At 38.0% G+C, this 13105-nt stretch overlaps 1 protein-coding gene across 2 annotated transcripts in view; it reads left to right on the forward strand.

Moving 5' to 3' along the window:
• FNDC3A (fibronectin type III domain containing 3A) overlaps window positions 1-13105 on the forward strand; it is a 123962-nt gene that overhangs the window by 103690 nt on the left and 7167 nt on the right. For both annotated transcript variants that reach the window (XM_069881377.1, XM_069881385.1), the window contains 9 exons: window positions 722-860; window positions 2709-2777; window positions 4117-4235; window positions 6193-6298; window positions 6390-6565; window positions 7684-7797; window positions 9957-10106; window positions 10191-10474; window positions 12504-12713. In XM_069881377.1, the coding sequence (XP_069737478.1) occupies window positions 722-860; window positions 2709-2777; window positions 4117-4235; window positions 6193-6298; window positions 6390-6565; window positions 7684-7797; window positions 9957-10106; window positions 10191-10474; window positions 12504-12713 (1367 nt within the window). The remainder of the gene's footprint in view (window positions 1-721; window positions 861-2708; window positions 2778-4116; window positions 4236-6192; window positions 6299-6389; window positions 6566-7683; window positions 7798-9956; window positions 10107-10190; window positions 10475-12503; window positions 12714-13105) is intronic.

Raw genomic sequence — 13105 nt, forward strand, 5'->3', positions numbered from 1 at the left:
CTGACCTCAGTAGGAAAAGAATTGCAATTAAAATTATAATACTTAATTATAATACTTCTAAGTTCCTTCAATGAAAGTTTCAAAGTGGCCTCTTCGCTGTCTTTTTCATCATCTTTTGTTTCCGGTTTTTTATGAAGTTTTTATCTCATGCGTAGATTTTTATCAATAAATTGTGCAACTGCTATGAAAAACAGTAGTTCTTAGATCTAATTTCTGAGTATCTTAGATGATTTTAAAAAAGCAAGTTTTCAGATCCTTGACTTCAAATGAAGTGGCTTGTGTTGTATTGAGCACCTGTAGATTCTATTAATGTCACAGAGATTTGCATGTCCTGATCACCTTTTACAGTCAGGTAGCTCTTAAGTGTCCTAAATAGAAGCTGAACTTTATGCACCAATGTTTGTAATTTGGGGGATATGGAAAGTTACTTGAGGTGTGAGTTTTGAATTTATTTATTTTTTTCAGCATCATGTTTACTAGGGGTTTTTTAAGTGTAGACTTTTTTCCTGGCAATTTGCAGGAATTTTTAATTGCAGTATAGTGATTGTCTAACTATGGGACTAAATGTAAAATGAAGGTATATTGGAACTTTAATTCTTGTGATATTTTCTTATGTAGCTACCTATACACATAAATGAATTTGACATTACTATTAACAGTGAATAACATACCACTAGCCAGCATGTTTGTTCTGTTTATAATATTTTTAATATATTCACAGGTCATTGCCTATAACTCAGAAGGCAAAAGCAGTCCAAGTGAGACAGTAGAATACATTACTTGTCCAGACAAGCCTGGAGCACCTTCAAAACCCACAGTGAAAGGAAAAATTCATGCACAGAGTTTTAAAATAACCTGGGGTAAGATTGTTGTCCAACTCTGTTTAGACTATGCTCTCTGTATTTTTTATATATATAAATGTTTATATATATATATGTATATAAATTTGTACATAGAAGGCCAGATTTTACCTCAGTAACACTTCATTCAACTGAGCCGTTATGATCCACTTTCGTGGAACTAGGAGAAAATTATTAATTCAAAATACTTTGAGTGGCAATATAATAGTGTAGTTATGCAGGAAGAGTAATATACAAGTTGTAATAGGCACTGTTATTGCAGGGCACTACAATAATTTAAAAAATAGTAGTATTAATTTATCTACTAAGAACTGTTTCTTTGGCACGAAAAGAAGCCATGAAATTCTGTTTTTATATCAAAAGACAAGATCCAAGTGCATCCTGTCTCTTTGAATTGTTTTATTTTTATAGATAAATGTTTTTATTTTCTTAGGATCTTAAAAAACTTTTCTTTAGGCTCAGATTTTTTTACCCTTATGCTGTGAAACAGAGGTAACAGTATTGTTAGCAGAAAACATAACAGCTAAAGGTTTTATTTAATGTCACAGGTAATTAAACTTATTACCTGTTTCTGCTTAATAGTGTGCTTAATTATTTTGCATTAGTAATAAGAAAGCTGCTTGTAGAGTGTAAGTAGTACTCAGCAAGTCCAGCCTTACATCTTTCCAGAGTACTTCGCTACATCAGGGCCTGATACTTGATCTTTTATGGATGATAAGTAATATTTGCAGTTATTAGGAATACATAATTTGTAAATTGAAAACGATCTACAATGTCTGTATATAAAAATTTTAATAGACATTATTTTGAACAGTAGTGCTGTCTGTTTTTTTAATGAGTGGTAATTAACGTGATAATTCTATGTTGTATTTGGAGTAGTATGTTACCTTCAAACCAAAAAAGTGCTGCGTGTCAGATAGTAAGTCTCATTGTATTTGTGAAGCATGATAGGATATGTAACCCTTCCTTGAAAGCCAACACCATTTCATCCAGCACATACATGATGTAATAATGTTATGGCAGCAATACCCTTCTGTATTGAAGTATCGTGCTGTCTTTATATTCATCAAAAATGTCAGTTTTCCACATTATTTTATTTCTGCTACTCTCATAAGTCAGCTCTGAGAGAGCAGGAGAATTACATGTCAAAAGTAGGTCTGTAAGTTCATATTTTTTAAATGAATGTTGTACCAGGAAGGATAGTGCATTGAATTTCTAGCAGTGAGTTAAAAATTCAAGTGATTAAGTTTTCAGTATAAAACTCCTGACTTCTGTTCTCTCCCAAAATGCTTAAGGTTTTGAAATGCTAGCCTTAAGGAATTTTTAAATACTCTTATTTGCAAAAGGCTAATGTGATAATCATTTCCTGTCTGCAGTCCAAATTACAGGACCATTAGAATCTACGTCCCTGAAACCATAACCAGGCAGCTTTCCATGGCACTTCAGACTAACTATAATGTTTGCTATGGCATCTTCCAGCTGCCCATTCACTTATCACATTGTAGAAGGGTTGTGATCCATCAGCTTTGCCTGGTGGAGGATTAAATAGAATCATAAAGGCTGGAAAAGATCTCTAAGATCATCCAGTCCAACTGTCAGCACAATATCACCGTGCCTACTAAACCATGTCCCAGCACACTTTGTGAACCCCTCCAGGGAAGGAGACTCGATCACTTCCCTGGGCAGGAAATCCTTTGCTGCTGTCCTACAGTAGGAAGCTATGGCTCTCTGTCAAAATGCACACCCCTTCCCAGCTACCTTTTGATTTTTCCTTTTGCGAATTCTCCTCAAAAGCTACAAAAACATTTAATTTACCTCACTTAGTTGGAATACTGCTAATTTTTATAGATCCACCGAAAGACAATGGAGGAGCAGCAATAAATACCTATGTTGTGGAAATGTCTGAAGGCTTAAATGGTGAGTATTAGGAGCATGTGGTGGCATTCTGCTGTGTTTGGGGTTTTGTGCATGTGCCTCTGGGAAGAGTAGAATGTATTCTGGTAAGGGAAGTTATCGCAAAGAACTGCCACTAAAAAAATAGGGCTATTGATGCTTGTGTACAAGAGTTTCTTTTTTGCTGGCTTAGAAGATGTCACAGAAGTCTGTGTCAAAACAGATGTTCTGTGTTCAACCTATCACTTGGGTGTATTCTGTTTTGGAAATGAAATGTTACATTTCAGGTGCTTTAGGTCAAGAAGGCAGGGCCACGTAGCTTTGCTGGATGTGTGACAGATGAAAGGAAAACTAGTGCTCCATTTATCGCTACTGAAGTACAGTAGTGACGGAGTTGAGATAACTTCTTCTGCTATTTATTTTTCTGTTCTTTCATACAGAAGGAAAATTAACAATATTTGTGATATGACCATAAAGCTATGCAGCTATTTAAAAATCTAGAACTCTTAATTAACCTTATTAAATTCAGAAACACAATCACATTGAGAATGAAAGGTTATATGTCTCCAATGCTCTGTTGAATTAACACAGTGCACTGTCCCCAGATTGTAACGGTAGCCGTGTTGGGGGTCTCAGCTGCGGTTCTTTTGATACTTAGCCTATCGCTTTCCTTACTTCATTGCATGTCCACCTTAATTCACTTCTGGAATGACTTACCTGAGCCTTACATGGAGATTTAGTGAGATGCGCATTACGTTTCATTGCCAATTCTCTAAATTCTGTGATGTATTTAGTTGTTAGAGATTTAATTAGAAGTCCCCAGGTTTCCTGCTTAATCTTTTAAAAAGAGAGAGAGAGTGCTAAAGAGTTTCTGATTTTAGAATCTGTCTGAACAGCAGGGAATGAAATCAGTATTTCAGATCATGCTGGGTCATTCAGGAATACAGGAATGAGCTTTATCAATTGTAAACTGTAGTTACAGTCTGCAAAATGAATGTTATAATTATAAGTTTTTTCCATGGAAATTTTTGCTTTTGTATCTTCCGTATTTACATGGTTATGATGTATGGATGTGTTTGCTGGCCCAGTAATAACTACTTCATTAAAAAGTAAATTCTCTCCTAGTTCATGTGGATGCCAAATACGAAAGGTATTTCACTTTAGCTGATCTACACAAATTTACCTGGCAAACAGTCTTTATTAAATGATTGGATTTTTCCAGGAAACTCAAAGCAAACCTTTATTTTTTGATATACACGTCAAGTACATGCTTATGTAGTAGAGCTGGGATGCCTGCTGAGGCTGGTACTACAGTGTGGCAAATTCCCTCTTGGTTCATGCCTCACGTATTCTTAACTTTCAGGAAACAAATGGGACATGATATACAGTGGAGCTGCTAGAGAACATGTGTGTGACCGACTAAATCCCGGTTGTTCCTATCGCTTACGTGTATATTGCGTTGGGGAAGGAGGACAAAGCACGGTAATATGAGCTAATATTTTTACTAAATAAAATTTCTCTCTGTTTAAGAAAACCTGATACTGTAGTAAATGAGCAAAAGCACATAACAAAATAGCTGTAATTAGTACCTCAAAAAGTTTCCAGTACTGGTGCAGTGTTTCAGGTTTCAGCCCATTTCTTTAAGAAATAAATGTGAATATTCTTTTCTGATGCTATATTTTGTTTAAAGTGCTTTTTCTTATTTATAGAAATAGATAACTACATCTTTTCCTGTGTGATACATTGATTCAATGTCATTTCCTAGGGCATATTCCAAGACAGCAATGTAAATTCAGTGTTTTCTGTGTGGTCAGTGGAGTACCCTGTCTGAGCAGCCAAGTCGGCCCAGCAGGCAGGGGATGACATAGTGTTTTCTCAGGCTTTACGGGGTTATGTGCTGTAGTCTCTTCCCGGACTGTCTCAATCACAATCAAAATGTTCACATTCAGTGTAACCAAACAATTTGGTGTGCTGTACTGCACTCCCTCATATACACATAAAACATGCACGTGTACTTGGACTCTCTCTTCTCTGTTCAGCCTCCAGTGTCCAAGTGTCATGATGTATTTTCCCTTCTTCCCATCAGCAACTGTAACAAAGCCAGTCCTGGTTCTCTACAGACTTCCAATGGGGCTTCACTGTCAAGTTTGTCTCCTGGAAGACTAAAAACCTTGCGTTCTTGGTGTTTGCCATTTCTTCCCCAGCCTCCCTTTGCTATAAGAACTTCATGTGTTCTTCCATGTAGAAAAAACCGCCTTGCTCACAGCCGCCTGGTCTTCAGAATGAATCTGGATTCCATCAGTGCTGGCTCAGCTGTAGCGCTTTCCCTCTGGCCCCAGCTCAGCTTACTGCTGTACAGGGGAAAGGGAAATGCAGCATCCTTCCCAGTTACCTCAACAAAATTCCATGTATGTCTTTGCAGACTTTTGCTCTGCCAACTTCCTTTCCCACAAGCCAACCCCCTTAGTTTAGAATAAGCATTATTTGAGTACCAAAGAGAAGATAACTTTCAGAAAGTCTGTTTTCTGGAGGTGTCAGAAATCAATGGAATAGTAAAGAAAGATGTAGTGAAACTTTTCTGTAGCTTGTCATAGACATATGCCTCTTGCAAAATGTTCTGCTTTTTAAGTAGCATCTGTTGTTCTGTTCAGTGTGATAACACATTTCAAAGGAACTGAAAAGCAGCAGAGCTACCAATCTATTCTTTCTGGAACATATGTAGAAAAAAGTTGTGAAATGAGACTCTTAAGATGTGTCTCTCTAGTCAATTAAAAGGCTTACAAACTTCACATTTGTTCTGTATCGCACTGAAGCTAATAACCCTGCTTTGTCTCTGCCTCATTTCTGTCTGCATCCAGAATAGTCAGTACCATCTGCTGTGTGTTGTTATGCCATGTATTTTTGCATGCACTTCAGGTCAGAGGTTGAAGTTTGTTACACTTTTAAGTACTGCTAAGCTATCAAAAAGTTGAAGTATCATTTTTTTTTAATCTCTTCTGCTTGACATTTCTGCCCACTTTTTGCTTTATCGGGAAGTTTTTTACACAGAAATAAGTGTGCAACCCTTAGATTAAGGTTTTAGAAATCACTAAACTGCAGTTTGACGGAAAAGGGAATGAGGTTACATTAAGCAGGTCCTATTTTAAGCATTTATATTGGGTTTGTACTGCTACTTAGCTACCATTTCTAGTTCTACTCCTTTCATGTGTACCAAAACACATAAACAAAGGTTAATTTTGCATATTGCGTGATTACTGTAGCATGTTTTATATAGGCATTGTGAGAAATACATACCAGGTCACCTAAGAATCTTCATGTATTTGAGGATGTAGTTCAAAAAATGGAAGAAATGTTTCTTAAGTATTTGCCTTTACTTGTAGCATAATCAATAGTGCTTTTTTTGGCCTAGCTGACTTCATTAATCTCTCTTTCTTTGTAGGCATCTGATTCTTTACTGGTGCAGACACCGGCAGTGGTTCCTGGACCATGCCAACCTCCAAGGCTACAGGGTAGACCAAGAGCAAGAGAAGTTCAGCTGCGCTGGGGTAATTCTGTTGCAGCTATTAGTGTGTGTAAGGGATCCAACTGTGTTATGTGTTAAAATTAAATAAGCTTCTCTTTCTTTCTTATTTTCAGGACCACCTCAGGCAGATGGGGGTTCACCTATTACATGTTACGGTCTGGAAATGTTTCAGACAGAAACGGATGAACACAGAGAGGTTTATCAAGGCCCTGATGTTGAATGCACAGTAGGCAGTCTTCTTCCAGGGAGGATATACAACTTCAGACTGCGAGCAGCTAACAAGACAGGGGTAAGGAGACAGTCTGAAATGAAATTAGTTGCAATTAGTTGCAGAGAATGCAACTAATTTAAGGGTATTCTCTTTTAAAAGAAGCATCTAACAGTAATTTAAAAAATGAGGATTTTCTAATGCAGAGTCACTTGGTTCACACAGCTTATTGTTGTGTGGGAGCAGTTAAACATCAATTTATAATAAAGGAGGTCTTAGATAAAGGGAAGACAAAATAACTCATTACATCTTATACATGAATAACAGCATTTGGAAATGGCTAGGAAATGCCAAGTACTTTGTCAAAGCATTGCTGCAATTTTAATGTTCTTATTTGAAGTGACATAGTAAATTATTTTCGTATAGAGCTTTGTAAACTGATTTCCCTTTATTTTTACAACTGTTGGTGTTATAGAACATAATAATTAGCATTTCCTGACTTTTTTTTTTTTATTTAGTTTAATTTCTGAGTACCTGTTTTATCAGATGTAGTATTTTCTCCATTTGGGGTATTAAACATGTTTAAATCAATTGCTGCTGTAGAACAGGCTTAGTTTAAAGATGTATCCAAAGTCCTCATTTAAAGACAGAGAGGCAAGGCTGCTTGCATTGGTTCAATAACATTTTCTTCATGAAAACTATTATGACCAGTTGACGCTGCTTGTGGAGAGGTCTGCAACTTAAAGCTTTAAAGCCCTTACCTAACATTTTGTCCTCACCTCCGCTCACCACTGCACTCCCAACCCCGCAAAGAGTGTTTTATAACTCAAGCATCTTTTGAATCCTTTATTTATTTTAGATGGATATAAATAGACATTACAAATGATATTCTGTTACAGTGCAGAAATCATGTAACTTTAAAAGGATTTGAATAGCACTTTCCTGGTTTGCCTGAGAGTTTCAAGTGTTAAATTTATTATGATTGCATTTGCTGTAGAGAAGAAGAGTCTTGCAGCTATTCTGGAGAACAGTCAGATGCTGAAATAAATCCTGAATCCACAGTCCGCAAGGTTTTATTTTATAAGCAAGTAATACAACATTTCAGGCCATTATTGTATGTTTCTACTATGGTAAACTGTTATTTAAAAAGAAGTAATTTTATTCTTACAAATTAGTTGTATTAACTCCCTTTTCAATAGTTTGGACCTTATTCAGAAAAATGTGAAGTAACTACAGCACCTGGACCACCAGATCAGTGCAAGCCCCCGCAGGTGGCATGCAGATCTGCTGCATGTGCTCAGGTGTCCTGGGAGGTAAGAGTGCCACGTTACACCTATCTTAACATGATTGTCTTCCACATTTCTAAGTTTAACTTTAAACGCGTAAGACTGTATTTTAATCACATTTTTAAATGTACTTACTGATTATCCAATACTCAGGAGGTAAAACCCTAAAGTCATTCATCATTCCATTATATGACAGCTATAAGTTTGCAGCTTGCAGGTATCTAAGATCTTACTCACTTCCTTTGTTTAAGAGTTTTGCCACAACTACTGCACCGCATTTCTGAGTGATGCAGGCTCTTAGTAAAAATTTTCTTTTATGTAGTTATCTTTGCCCAGGGCAAATATATCCACGTAACACAATAGATTATTGTACATTTGCTTTTATAAGCTAATTTAATTTTATGTAATTACATCAGTAATAATGTACCAAAAGCCTCACAGACTTCCCATAAACCCATAGTATTTAGATATCTGATTAAAAAATGCAGTAGTTGGAAACTAAACTTGTAAAAAGGAAGATTGTATCTGGGAACTACTGTCACAGCTTTTCAGTGGCTTGAGATGGAGTGAAGTATCTGAGTTATAGAACTCTATGGAAACAAAAGATGAAACTATTTTACCTGAACGGTAGAGTTCCTGCTTCCTTCTGGATGCGTCAGAGGAGCTCTCTTTATTTGTCTGCAAGGCAAAGCTTTTTGAAGAAATCGTTTACAATGTTCAGGTAGGATTAATTTGACCAACGTTAGATGTCTGCTTTATAGAATCATAGAATCATTAGTTTGGAAAATACCTTAGAGATCATCAACTCCAACAATACCTGTCTACTACTAAATCATGTCCCCAGGCACCTCATCTACCAGCCTTTTAAACACCTCCAGAGACAATGACTCAACTACCTCCCTGGACAGCCTCTGCCAGTGCTTGATAACCCATTCTGTGAAGAAATTTTTTCTAATGTCCAATTTAAACTTTTCCTGATGCAGCTGGATGCTATTCCCTCTTGTTGTATCACCTATCACCTGGGAGAAGAGACCAACAACCCCCTCTCCACAACCTCCTTTTAGGTAGTTGTAGAGAGCAATTTAGTCTCCCCTCAGCCTCCTCTTCTCGCAGCTAAACAACCCCAGTGCCCTCAGCCACTCCTCATAAGACTTGTTCTCCAGCCCCCTCACCAGCTTTGTTGCTCTTCTCAGGACGTGCTCGAGCACCTCAGTGTCTTTCCTATAGCGAAGGGCCCAGAACTGAACACAGTATTCAACGTGCGGCCTCACCAGTGCTGAGTACAGGGGGAGAATCACTTTCCCTGCTCCTGCTGTCCACACCATTTTTGATACCAGCCAGGATGCTCTTGGAGTTCTTGACCGCCTGGGCACACTGCTGGCTCATGTTCACTCAGCTATTGACAAACACCCCCAGGTCCTTCTCCTCCAGGGAGTTTTCCAGCCAGTCTTTCCCAAGCCTGTAGCACTGCACAGGGTTGTGTCCCAAATGCAGGACTCTGCACATGGCCTTGTTGAACCTCATCCCACTGGCCCCAGCCAATCAATCCAGCCTATAATTGTAGTGTTATTAAGGTAGGAGTGGACCTGTAGATGTCATTTAGTTCAACCTTATGTTCAAAGCAGACCTAACTTAAAATTTAGGCCAGATTTCTCAGGGTCTTGTCCAATCAAGTTTTACTTCACTCCAAGGTTGAGATTCTGCAGGCCGGTAAAGCTGTCTCTGGGCAAACTCAATCATGCTGTAGAATTTTTTTCCTTTATGTCCTGTCAAATATCTTTTACTGCAAGTTGCATCTTTTCTCTTGTCTTGTCACTGTGCCCGCCACCAAGAATGATCTGACACCATCTTCTTTGTGCCCTCTCAGTAAGTAATTGAGGGCAGCAGTAAAATCTCCCCTTACTAAGCTAAATGCTGCATGCTAAGTGATCTCTGTATTTAAGCAACTGAAATCACACTTACTTACTTTGTATGCCGTTGTCTGTAACAGGAGGTAGTTCTTTGAAAGTATAGGTGACCCGAGGCCAGTAATGCACTGATTTTTTTGTACTGTGCTACATTAAAAGTCAGAACAGAAATGGAAGGTTAACATTCCTATGAAAAAAAAACAATGTAGATGCGGTGAGTTTGGTTGAATTTTTTTAGTCAGTGAATTTAATTTCAAACTATTTGTATCCATTCTAAAGGTTCCAGTGAGTAACGGAGCTGACATCACAGAGTACCGGCTGGAGTGGGGCGGTGTGGAAGGATGCATGCAGATCTCCTACTGTGGGCCTGGGCTCACCTGTGAAATGAAAGGACTTTCGCCTGCCACTATATACTATTGCAGGGTTCAGGTAAAGCCTTGAAACCATTGTTAGTGAAATCTGGAAATGGCAATCGCCTCTGCCATAAAAACATGGTGTACTTTGCATTTGCAGGCAGTGAATGTGGCAGGTGCAGGCCCTTTCAGTGAAGTAGTGGCCTGTATGACTCCAGCCTCTGTACCTGCAGTTGTGACTTCTCTTCGGGGACTAAATGAAGATGAAGTTGAAAGTCCACACTATTCTCCTTCCACATGCCTTGCTATAGGCTGGGAAAAGCCTTGTGACCATGGATCTGAAATCCTTGGCTACAGCATAGACTTTGGAGATAAGCAGCCAATAACTGTTGGGAAGGTTCTGACCTATTTTATAGATGGCTTACAGCCAGATACTACCTACAGGTATGCCGTGCACAGCTACTTGACAGCCTACTGTTTATTCCACAAGAGCAGATTCTTCGTTTGTTTGTTTCCTTGTATTTTTTTTTATTCTCTGCATTACTCTCAGAGAAGCATTACTCTCAGAGAAGTCGTGGAGCAAATGGGAGCTTTTAGTGGTGATCATGGTAAATAGCTGAACTGTGCTGGTTTTGTTTTCTTTCAAGAAAAATTTCTGTTAGAATTTTTGCAGTGGTATTGTTGTATCTGCCTGGTTGATATGTCAGTTTAACCGGATTCAGATTACAGATCCAGATTTGTAACTATTCTGTTGACTATCCACGCCATAGATAGACGGCCTCTAACCTATATGACAAGATGAAATCCATCCAAGGAGAGAACACGACCAGTCTTTACTGACTGAATTGTCTGATCTAATGACAGCTCATTGCAACTTATAGTGCCTTTTCTGCAGAAATAGTGAGGGTTTGGGTGGCAGTCAGCATGTAGAATATTAATTTGGAAATCTGTCAATCAATTTTAATGTCTTTTGAGGAATCTTAGTTACTAAAATCATCCCTTATGTTACTGAATATGTGAATAAGATCCGTAATTCTGTCTGAAGTCATTCTGCATTCCTGCTACAAAAACATGTTCTCAGTGTTAAAGGAGAAGGTCAGTCTCACTGGAGTCAGAATTTTAAGCCCACACTGGTTTCAGTATAGTTAGGATATCACCTGGCCGTGCGGTTTTCTGAATCCTTAAAGACTTGGGTTTACTTATTTAATCCTGTACATAAGACTGCAGTGTTTCTCTGTGCCTTTGAAGTATTTAACAGTAATGCTGGCAATTTGAAGAGCCATTGCCCTCTGCATCAACAAACTGAAAAAAACTCTGCTTCTATTGCAGAGATATTTCTGTATTTCAACCCACAAAAGTGCTTTTATAGAATACACTGTCAACTCTGTGCAAATAAAAATTTGCATATATTAACCTTAGTGCTGTGCTATAATAAGTTAGCATAGTGTTAAATATTATTGTAGTGAAGGAGAAATATTTATTCATAAGCCTGCACACTCATTTGTGTTTCCATATTTTGAAATTCTGTGGTTGATTGTTTCTGAATTTACTTATTGTGATTACTTTTTTCCCAGTTTACCTAGGTACTATTTTAGACAGGCAAATGTTTGTCTGCAAAATGAGATTAGACACACTTTGCTTGCTATGGCTTCCTGTGAGATATGTAAAGAGCCTCAGATTTCTCTGTTTTCTGCTTTTTCCTTTTTAGAAATACATTTCTTGTCAAGTTCTTGTAATTCTTATAAATTCTTATAAATTCTTGTAAACCTAATGCCAGCATTGTTTTCCATGGAGTATCAAAAAAGAAAAAACAAATTATCCCTGAATTTCAAGTTGTACAGACTGCTCAGCTACGTGTCCTTTGACAATTTAAAGGTTTCCGCCTCTCCCTTTCCAAGCATACCCAAGATGACTTGTGTTTGCAGGCACCCAGAGATACGCTTCCAGTGAAAACAGCAGGAGGGGTGGCTGGGCACTGTCACTTTATTTTCACATGAATCCAATCTATTCTAAAAAGCCCATAAAACTCTTGTAGTTACTCTTGAACTCTCCCAATGTAACAGCCAAAGATATGGATTCACCTCTTCTGGGTGTGGGGAATTTTTACCCTCCCTCATTTCTCCCATGTGGCCGTCAGAAATGTTGGTACAAGACCTGCAGTGTCAGGAAGATGGACCACTCTTGAAGTCATTGATGGAGCTTTGACATCTTTTCACTAATGTCAATCATGCAAATATGCTAACATATTTTTATTTTGAGTCAGTCTAGCTCCTTAAAATGTGGCAAAGAAAGTGACACCCCTGCATATTCATGACGATCTACCAAAACATAATATTGATACAAGTCTTTGTTGTAGAAAGTACCATTTAGTTGTACCAGTATTCTCTCTTGAATGTCAGTGGTGGAAATGACCTGTTATTTTTTAGAATCTAATTTCAAATTAATTTATTCTCTCTTTTTTTTGAAATACTAGAGTACGAATTCAAGCCCTAAACAGTCTTGGAGCAGGTCCTTTCAGCCACACCATAAAACTGAAAACAAAGCCTCTCCCTCCGGATCCACCTCGCCTGGAATGTGCTGCATACAGTTCTCAGACTCTCAAGCTGAAGTGGGGAGAGGGAACTGCAAAAGCATTAACTGACTCCATTCAGTACCACCTTCAAATGGAGGATAAGAATGGAAGGTTGGTCTTGGCATCGCTTTAATCTGCCCTGTATCGCTGTGGTCTGATGCTTGGGAGATGGCAGCAAAGGGCAAAATTCCATACGCTTTGCTGAATTTACCACAGACATAGGAGGTCATCTTGTCTGGCAAGGCAAGAAGGTCTCTAGTATTCCATCCTGGGAAGTACAGGATTCAAAACTTCCCAGTATTTTATTTGCAGTTCAATATGAAGAGGTTAATGAAGTATTTCATATCAACACACTTTTCTTTCTTTCACATTTGGTTAAGCATTTTGTCAAAGTATCAAGTCTGATCAGTCCTGTGAATTTTATACATTTGATTAGGAAAGGGTGAATTCTTTACTCTCTGTTTTATTTATATGCAGTCATTTTTAGTGGAAAATAAACTTGT

This window comes from Phaenicophaeus curvirostris, chromosome 1 (genome assembly GCF_032191515.1).
Source record: "Phaenicophaeus curvirostris isolate KB17595 chromosome 1, BPBGC_Pcur_1.0, whole genome shotgun sequence".
Classification (NCBI taxonomy): domain Eukaryota; kingdom Metazoa; phylum Chordata; class Aves; order Cuculiformes; family Cuculidae; genus Phaenicophaeus; species Phaenicophaeus curvirostris.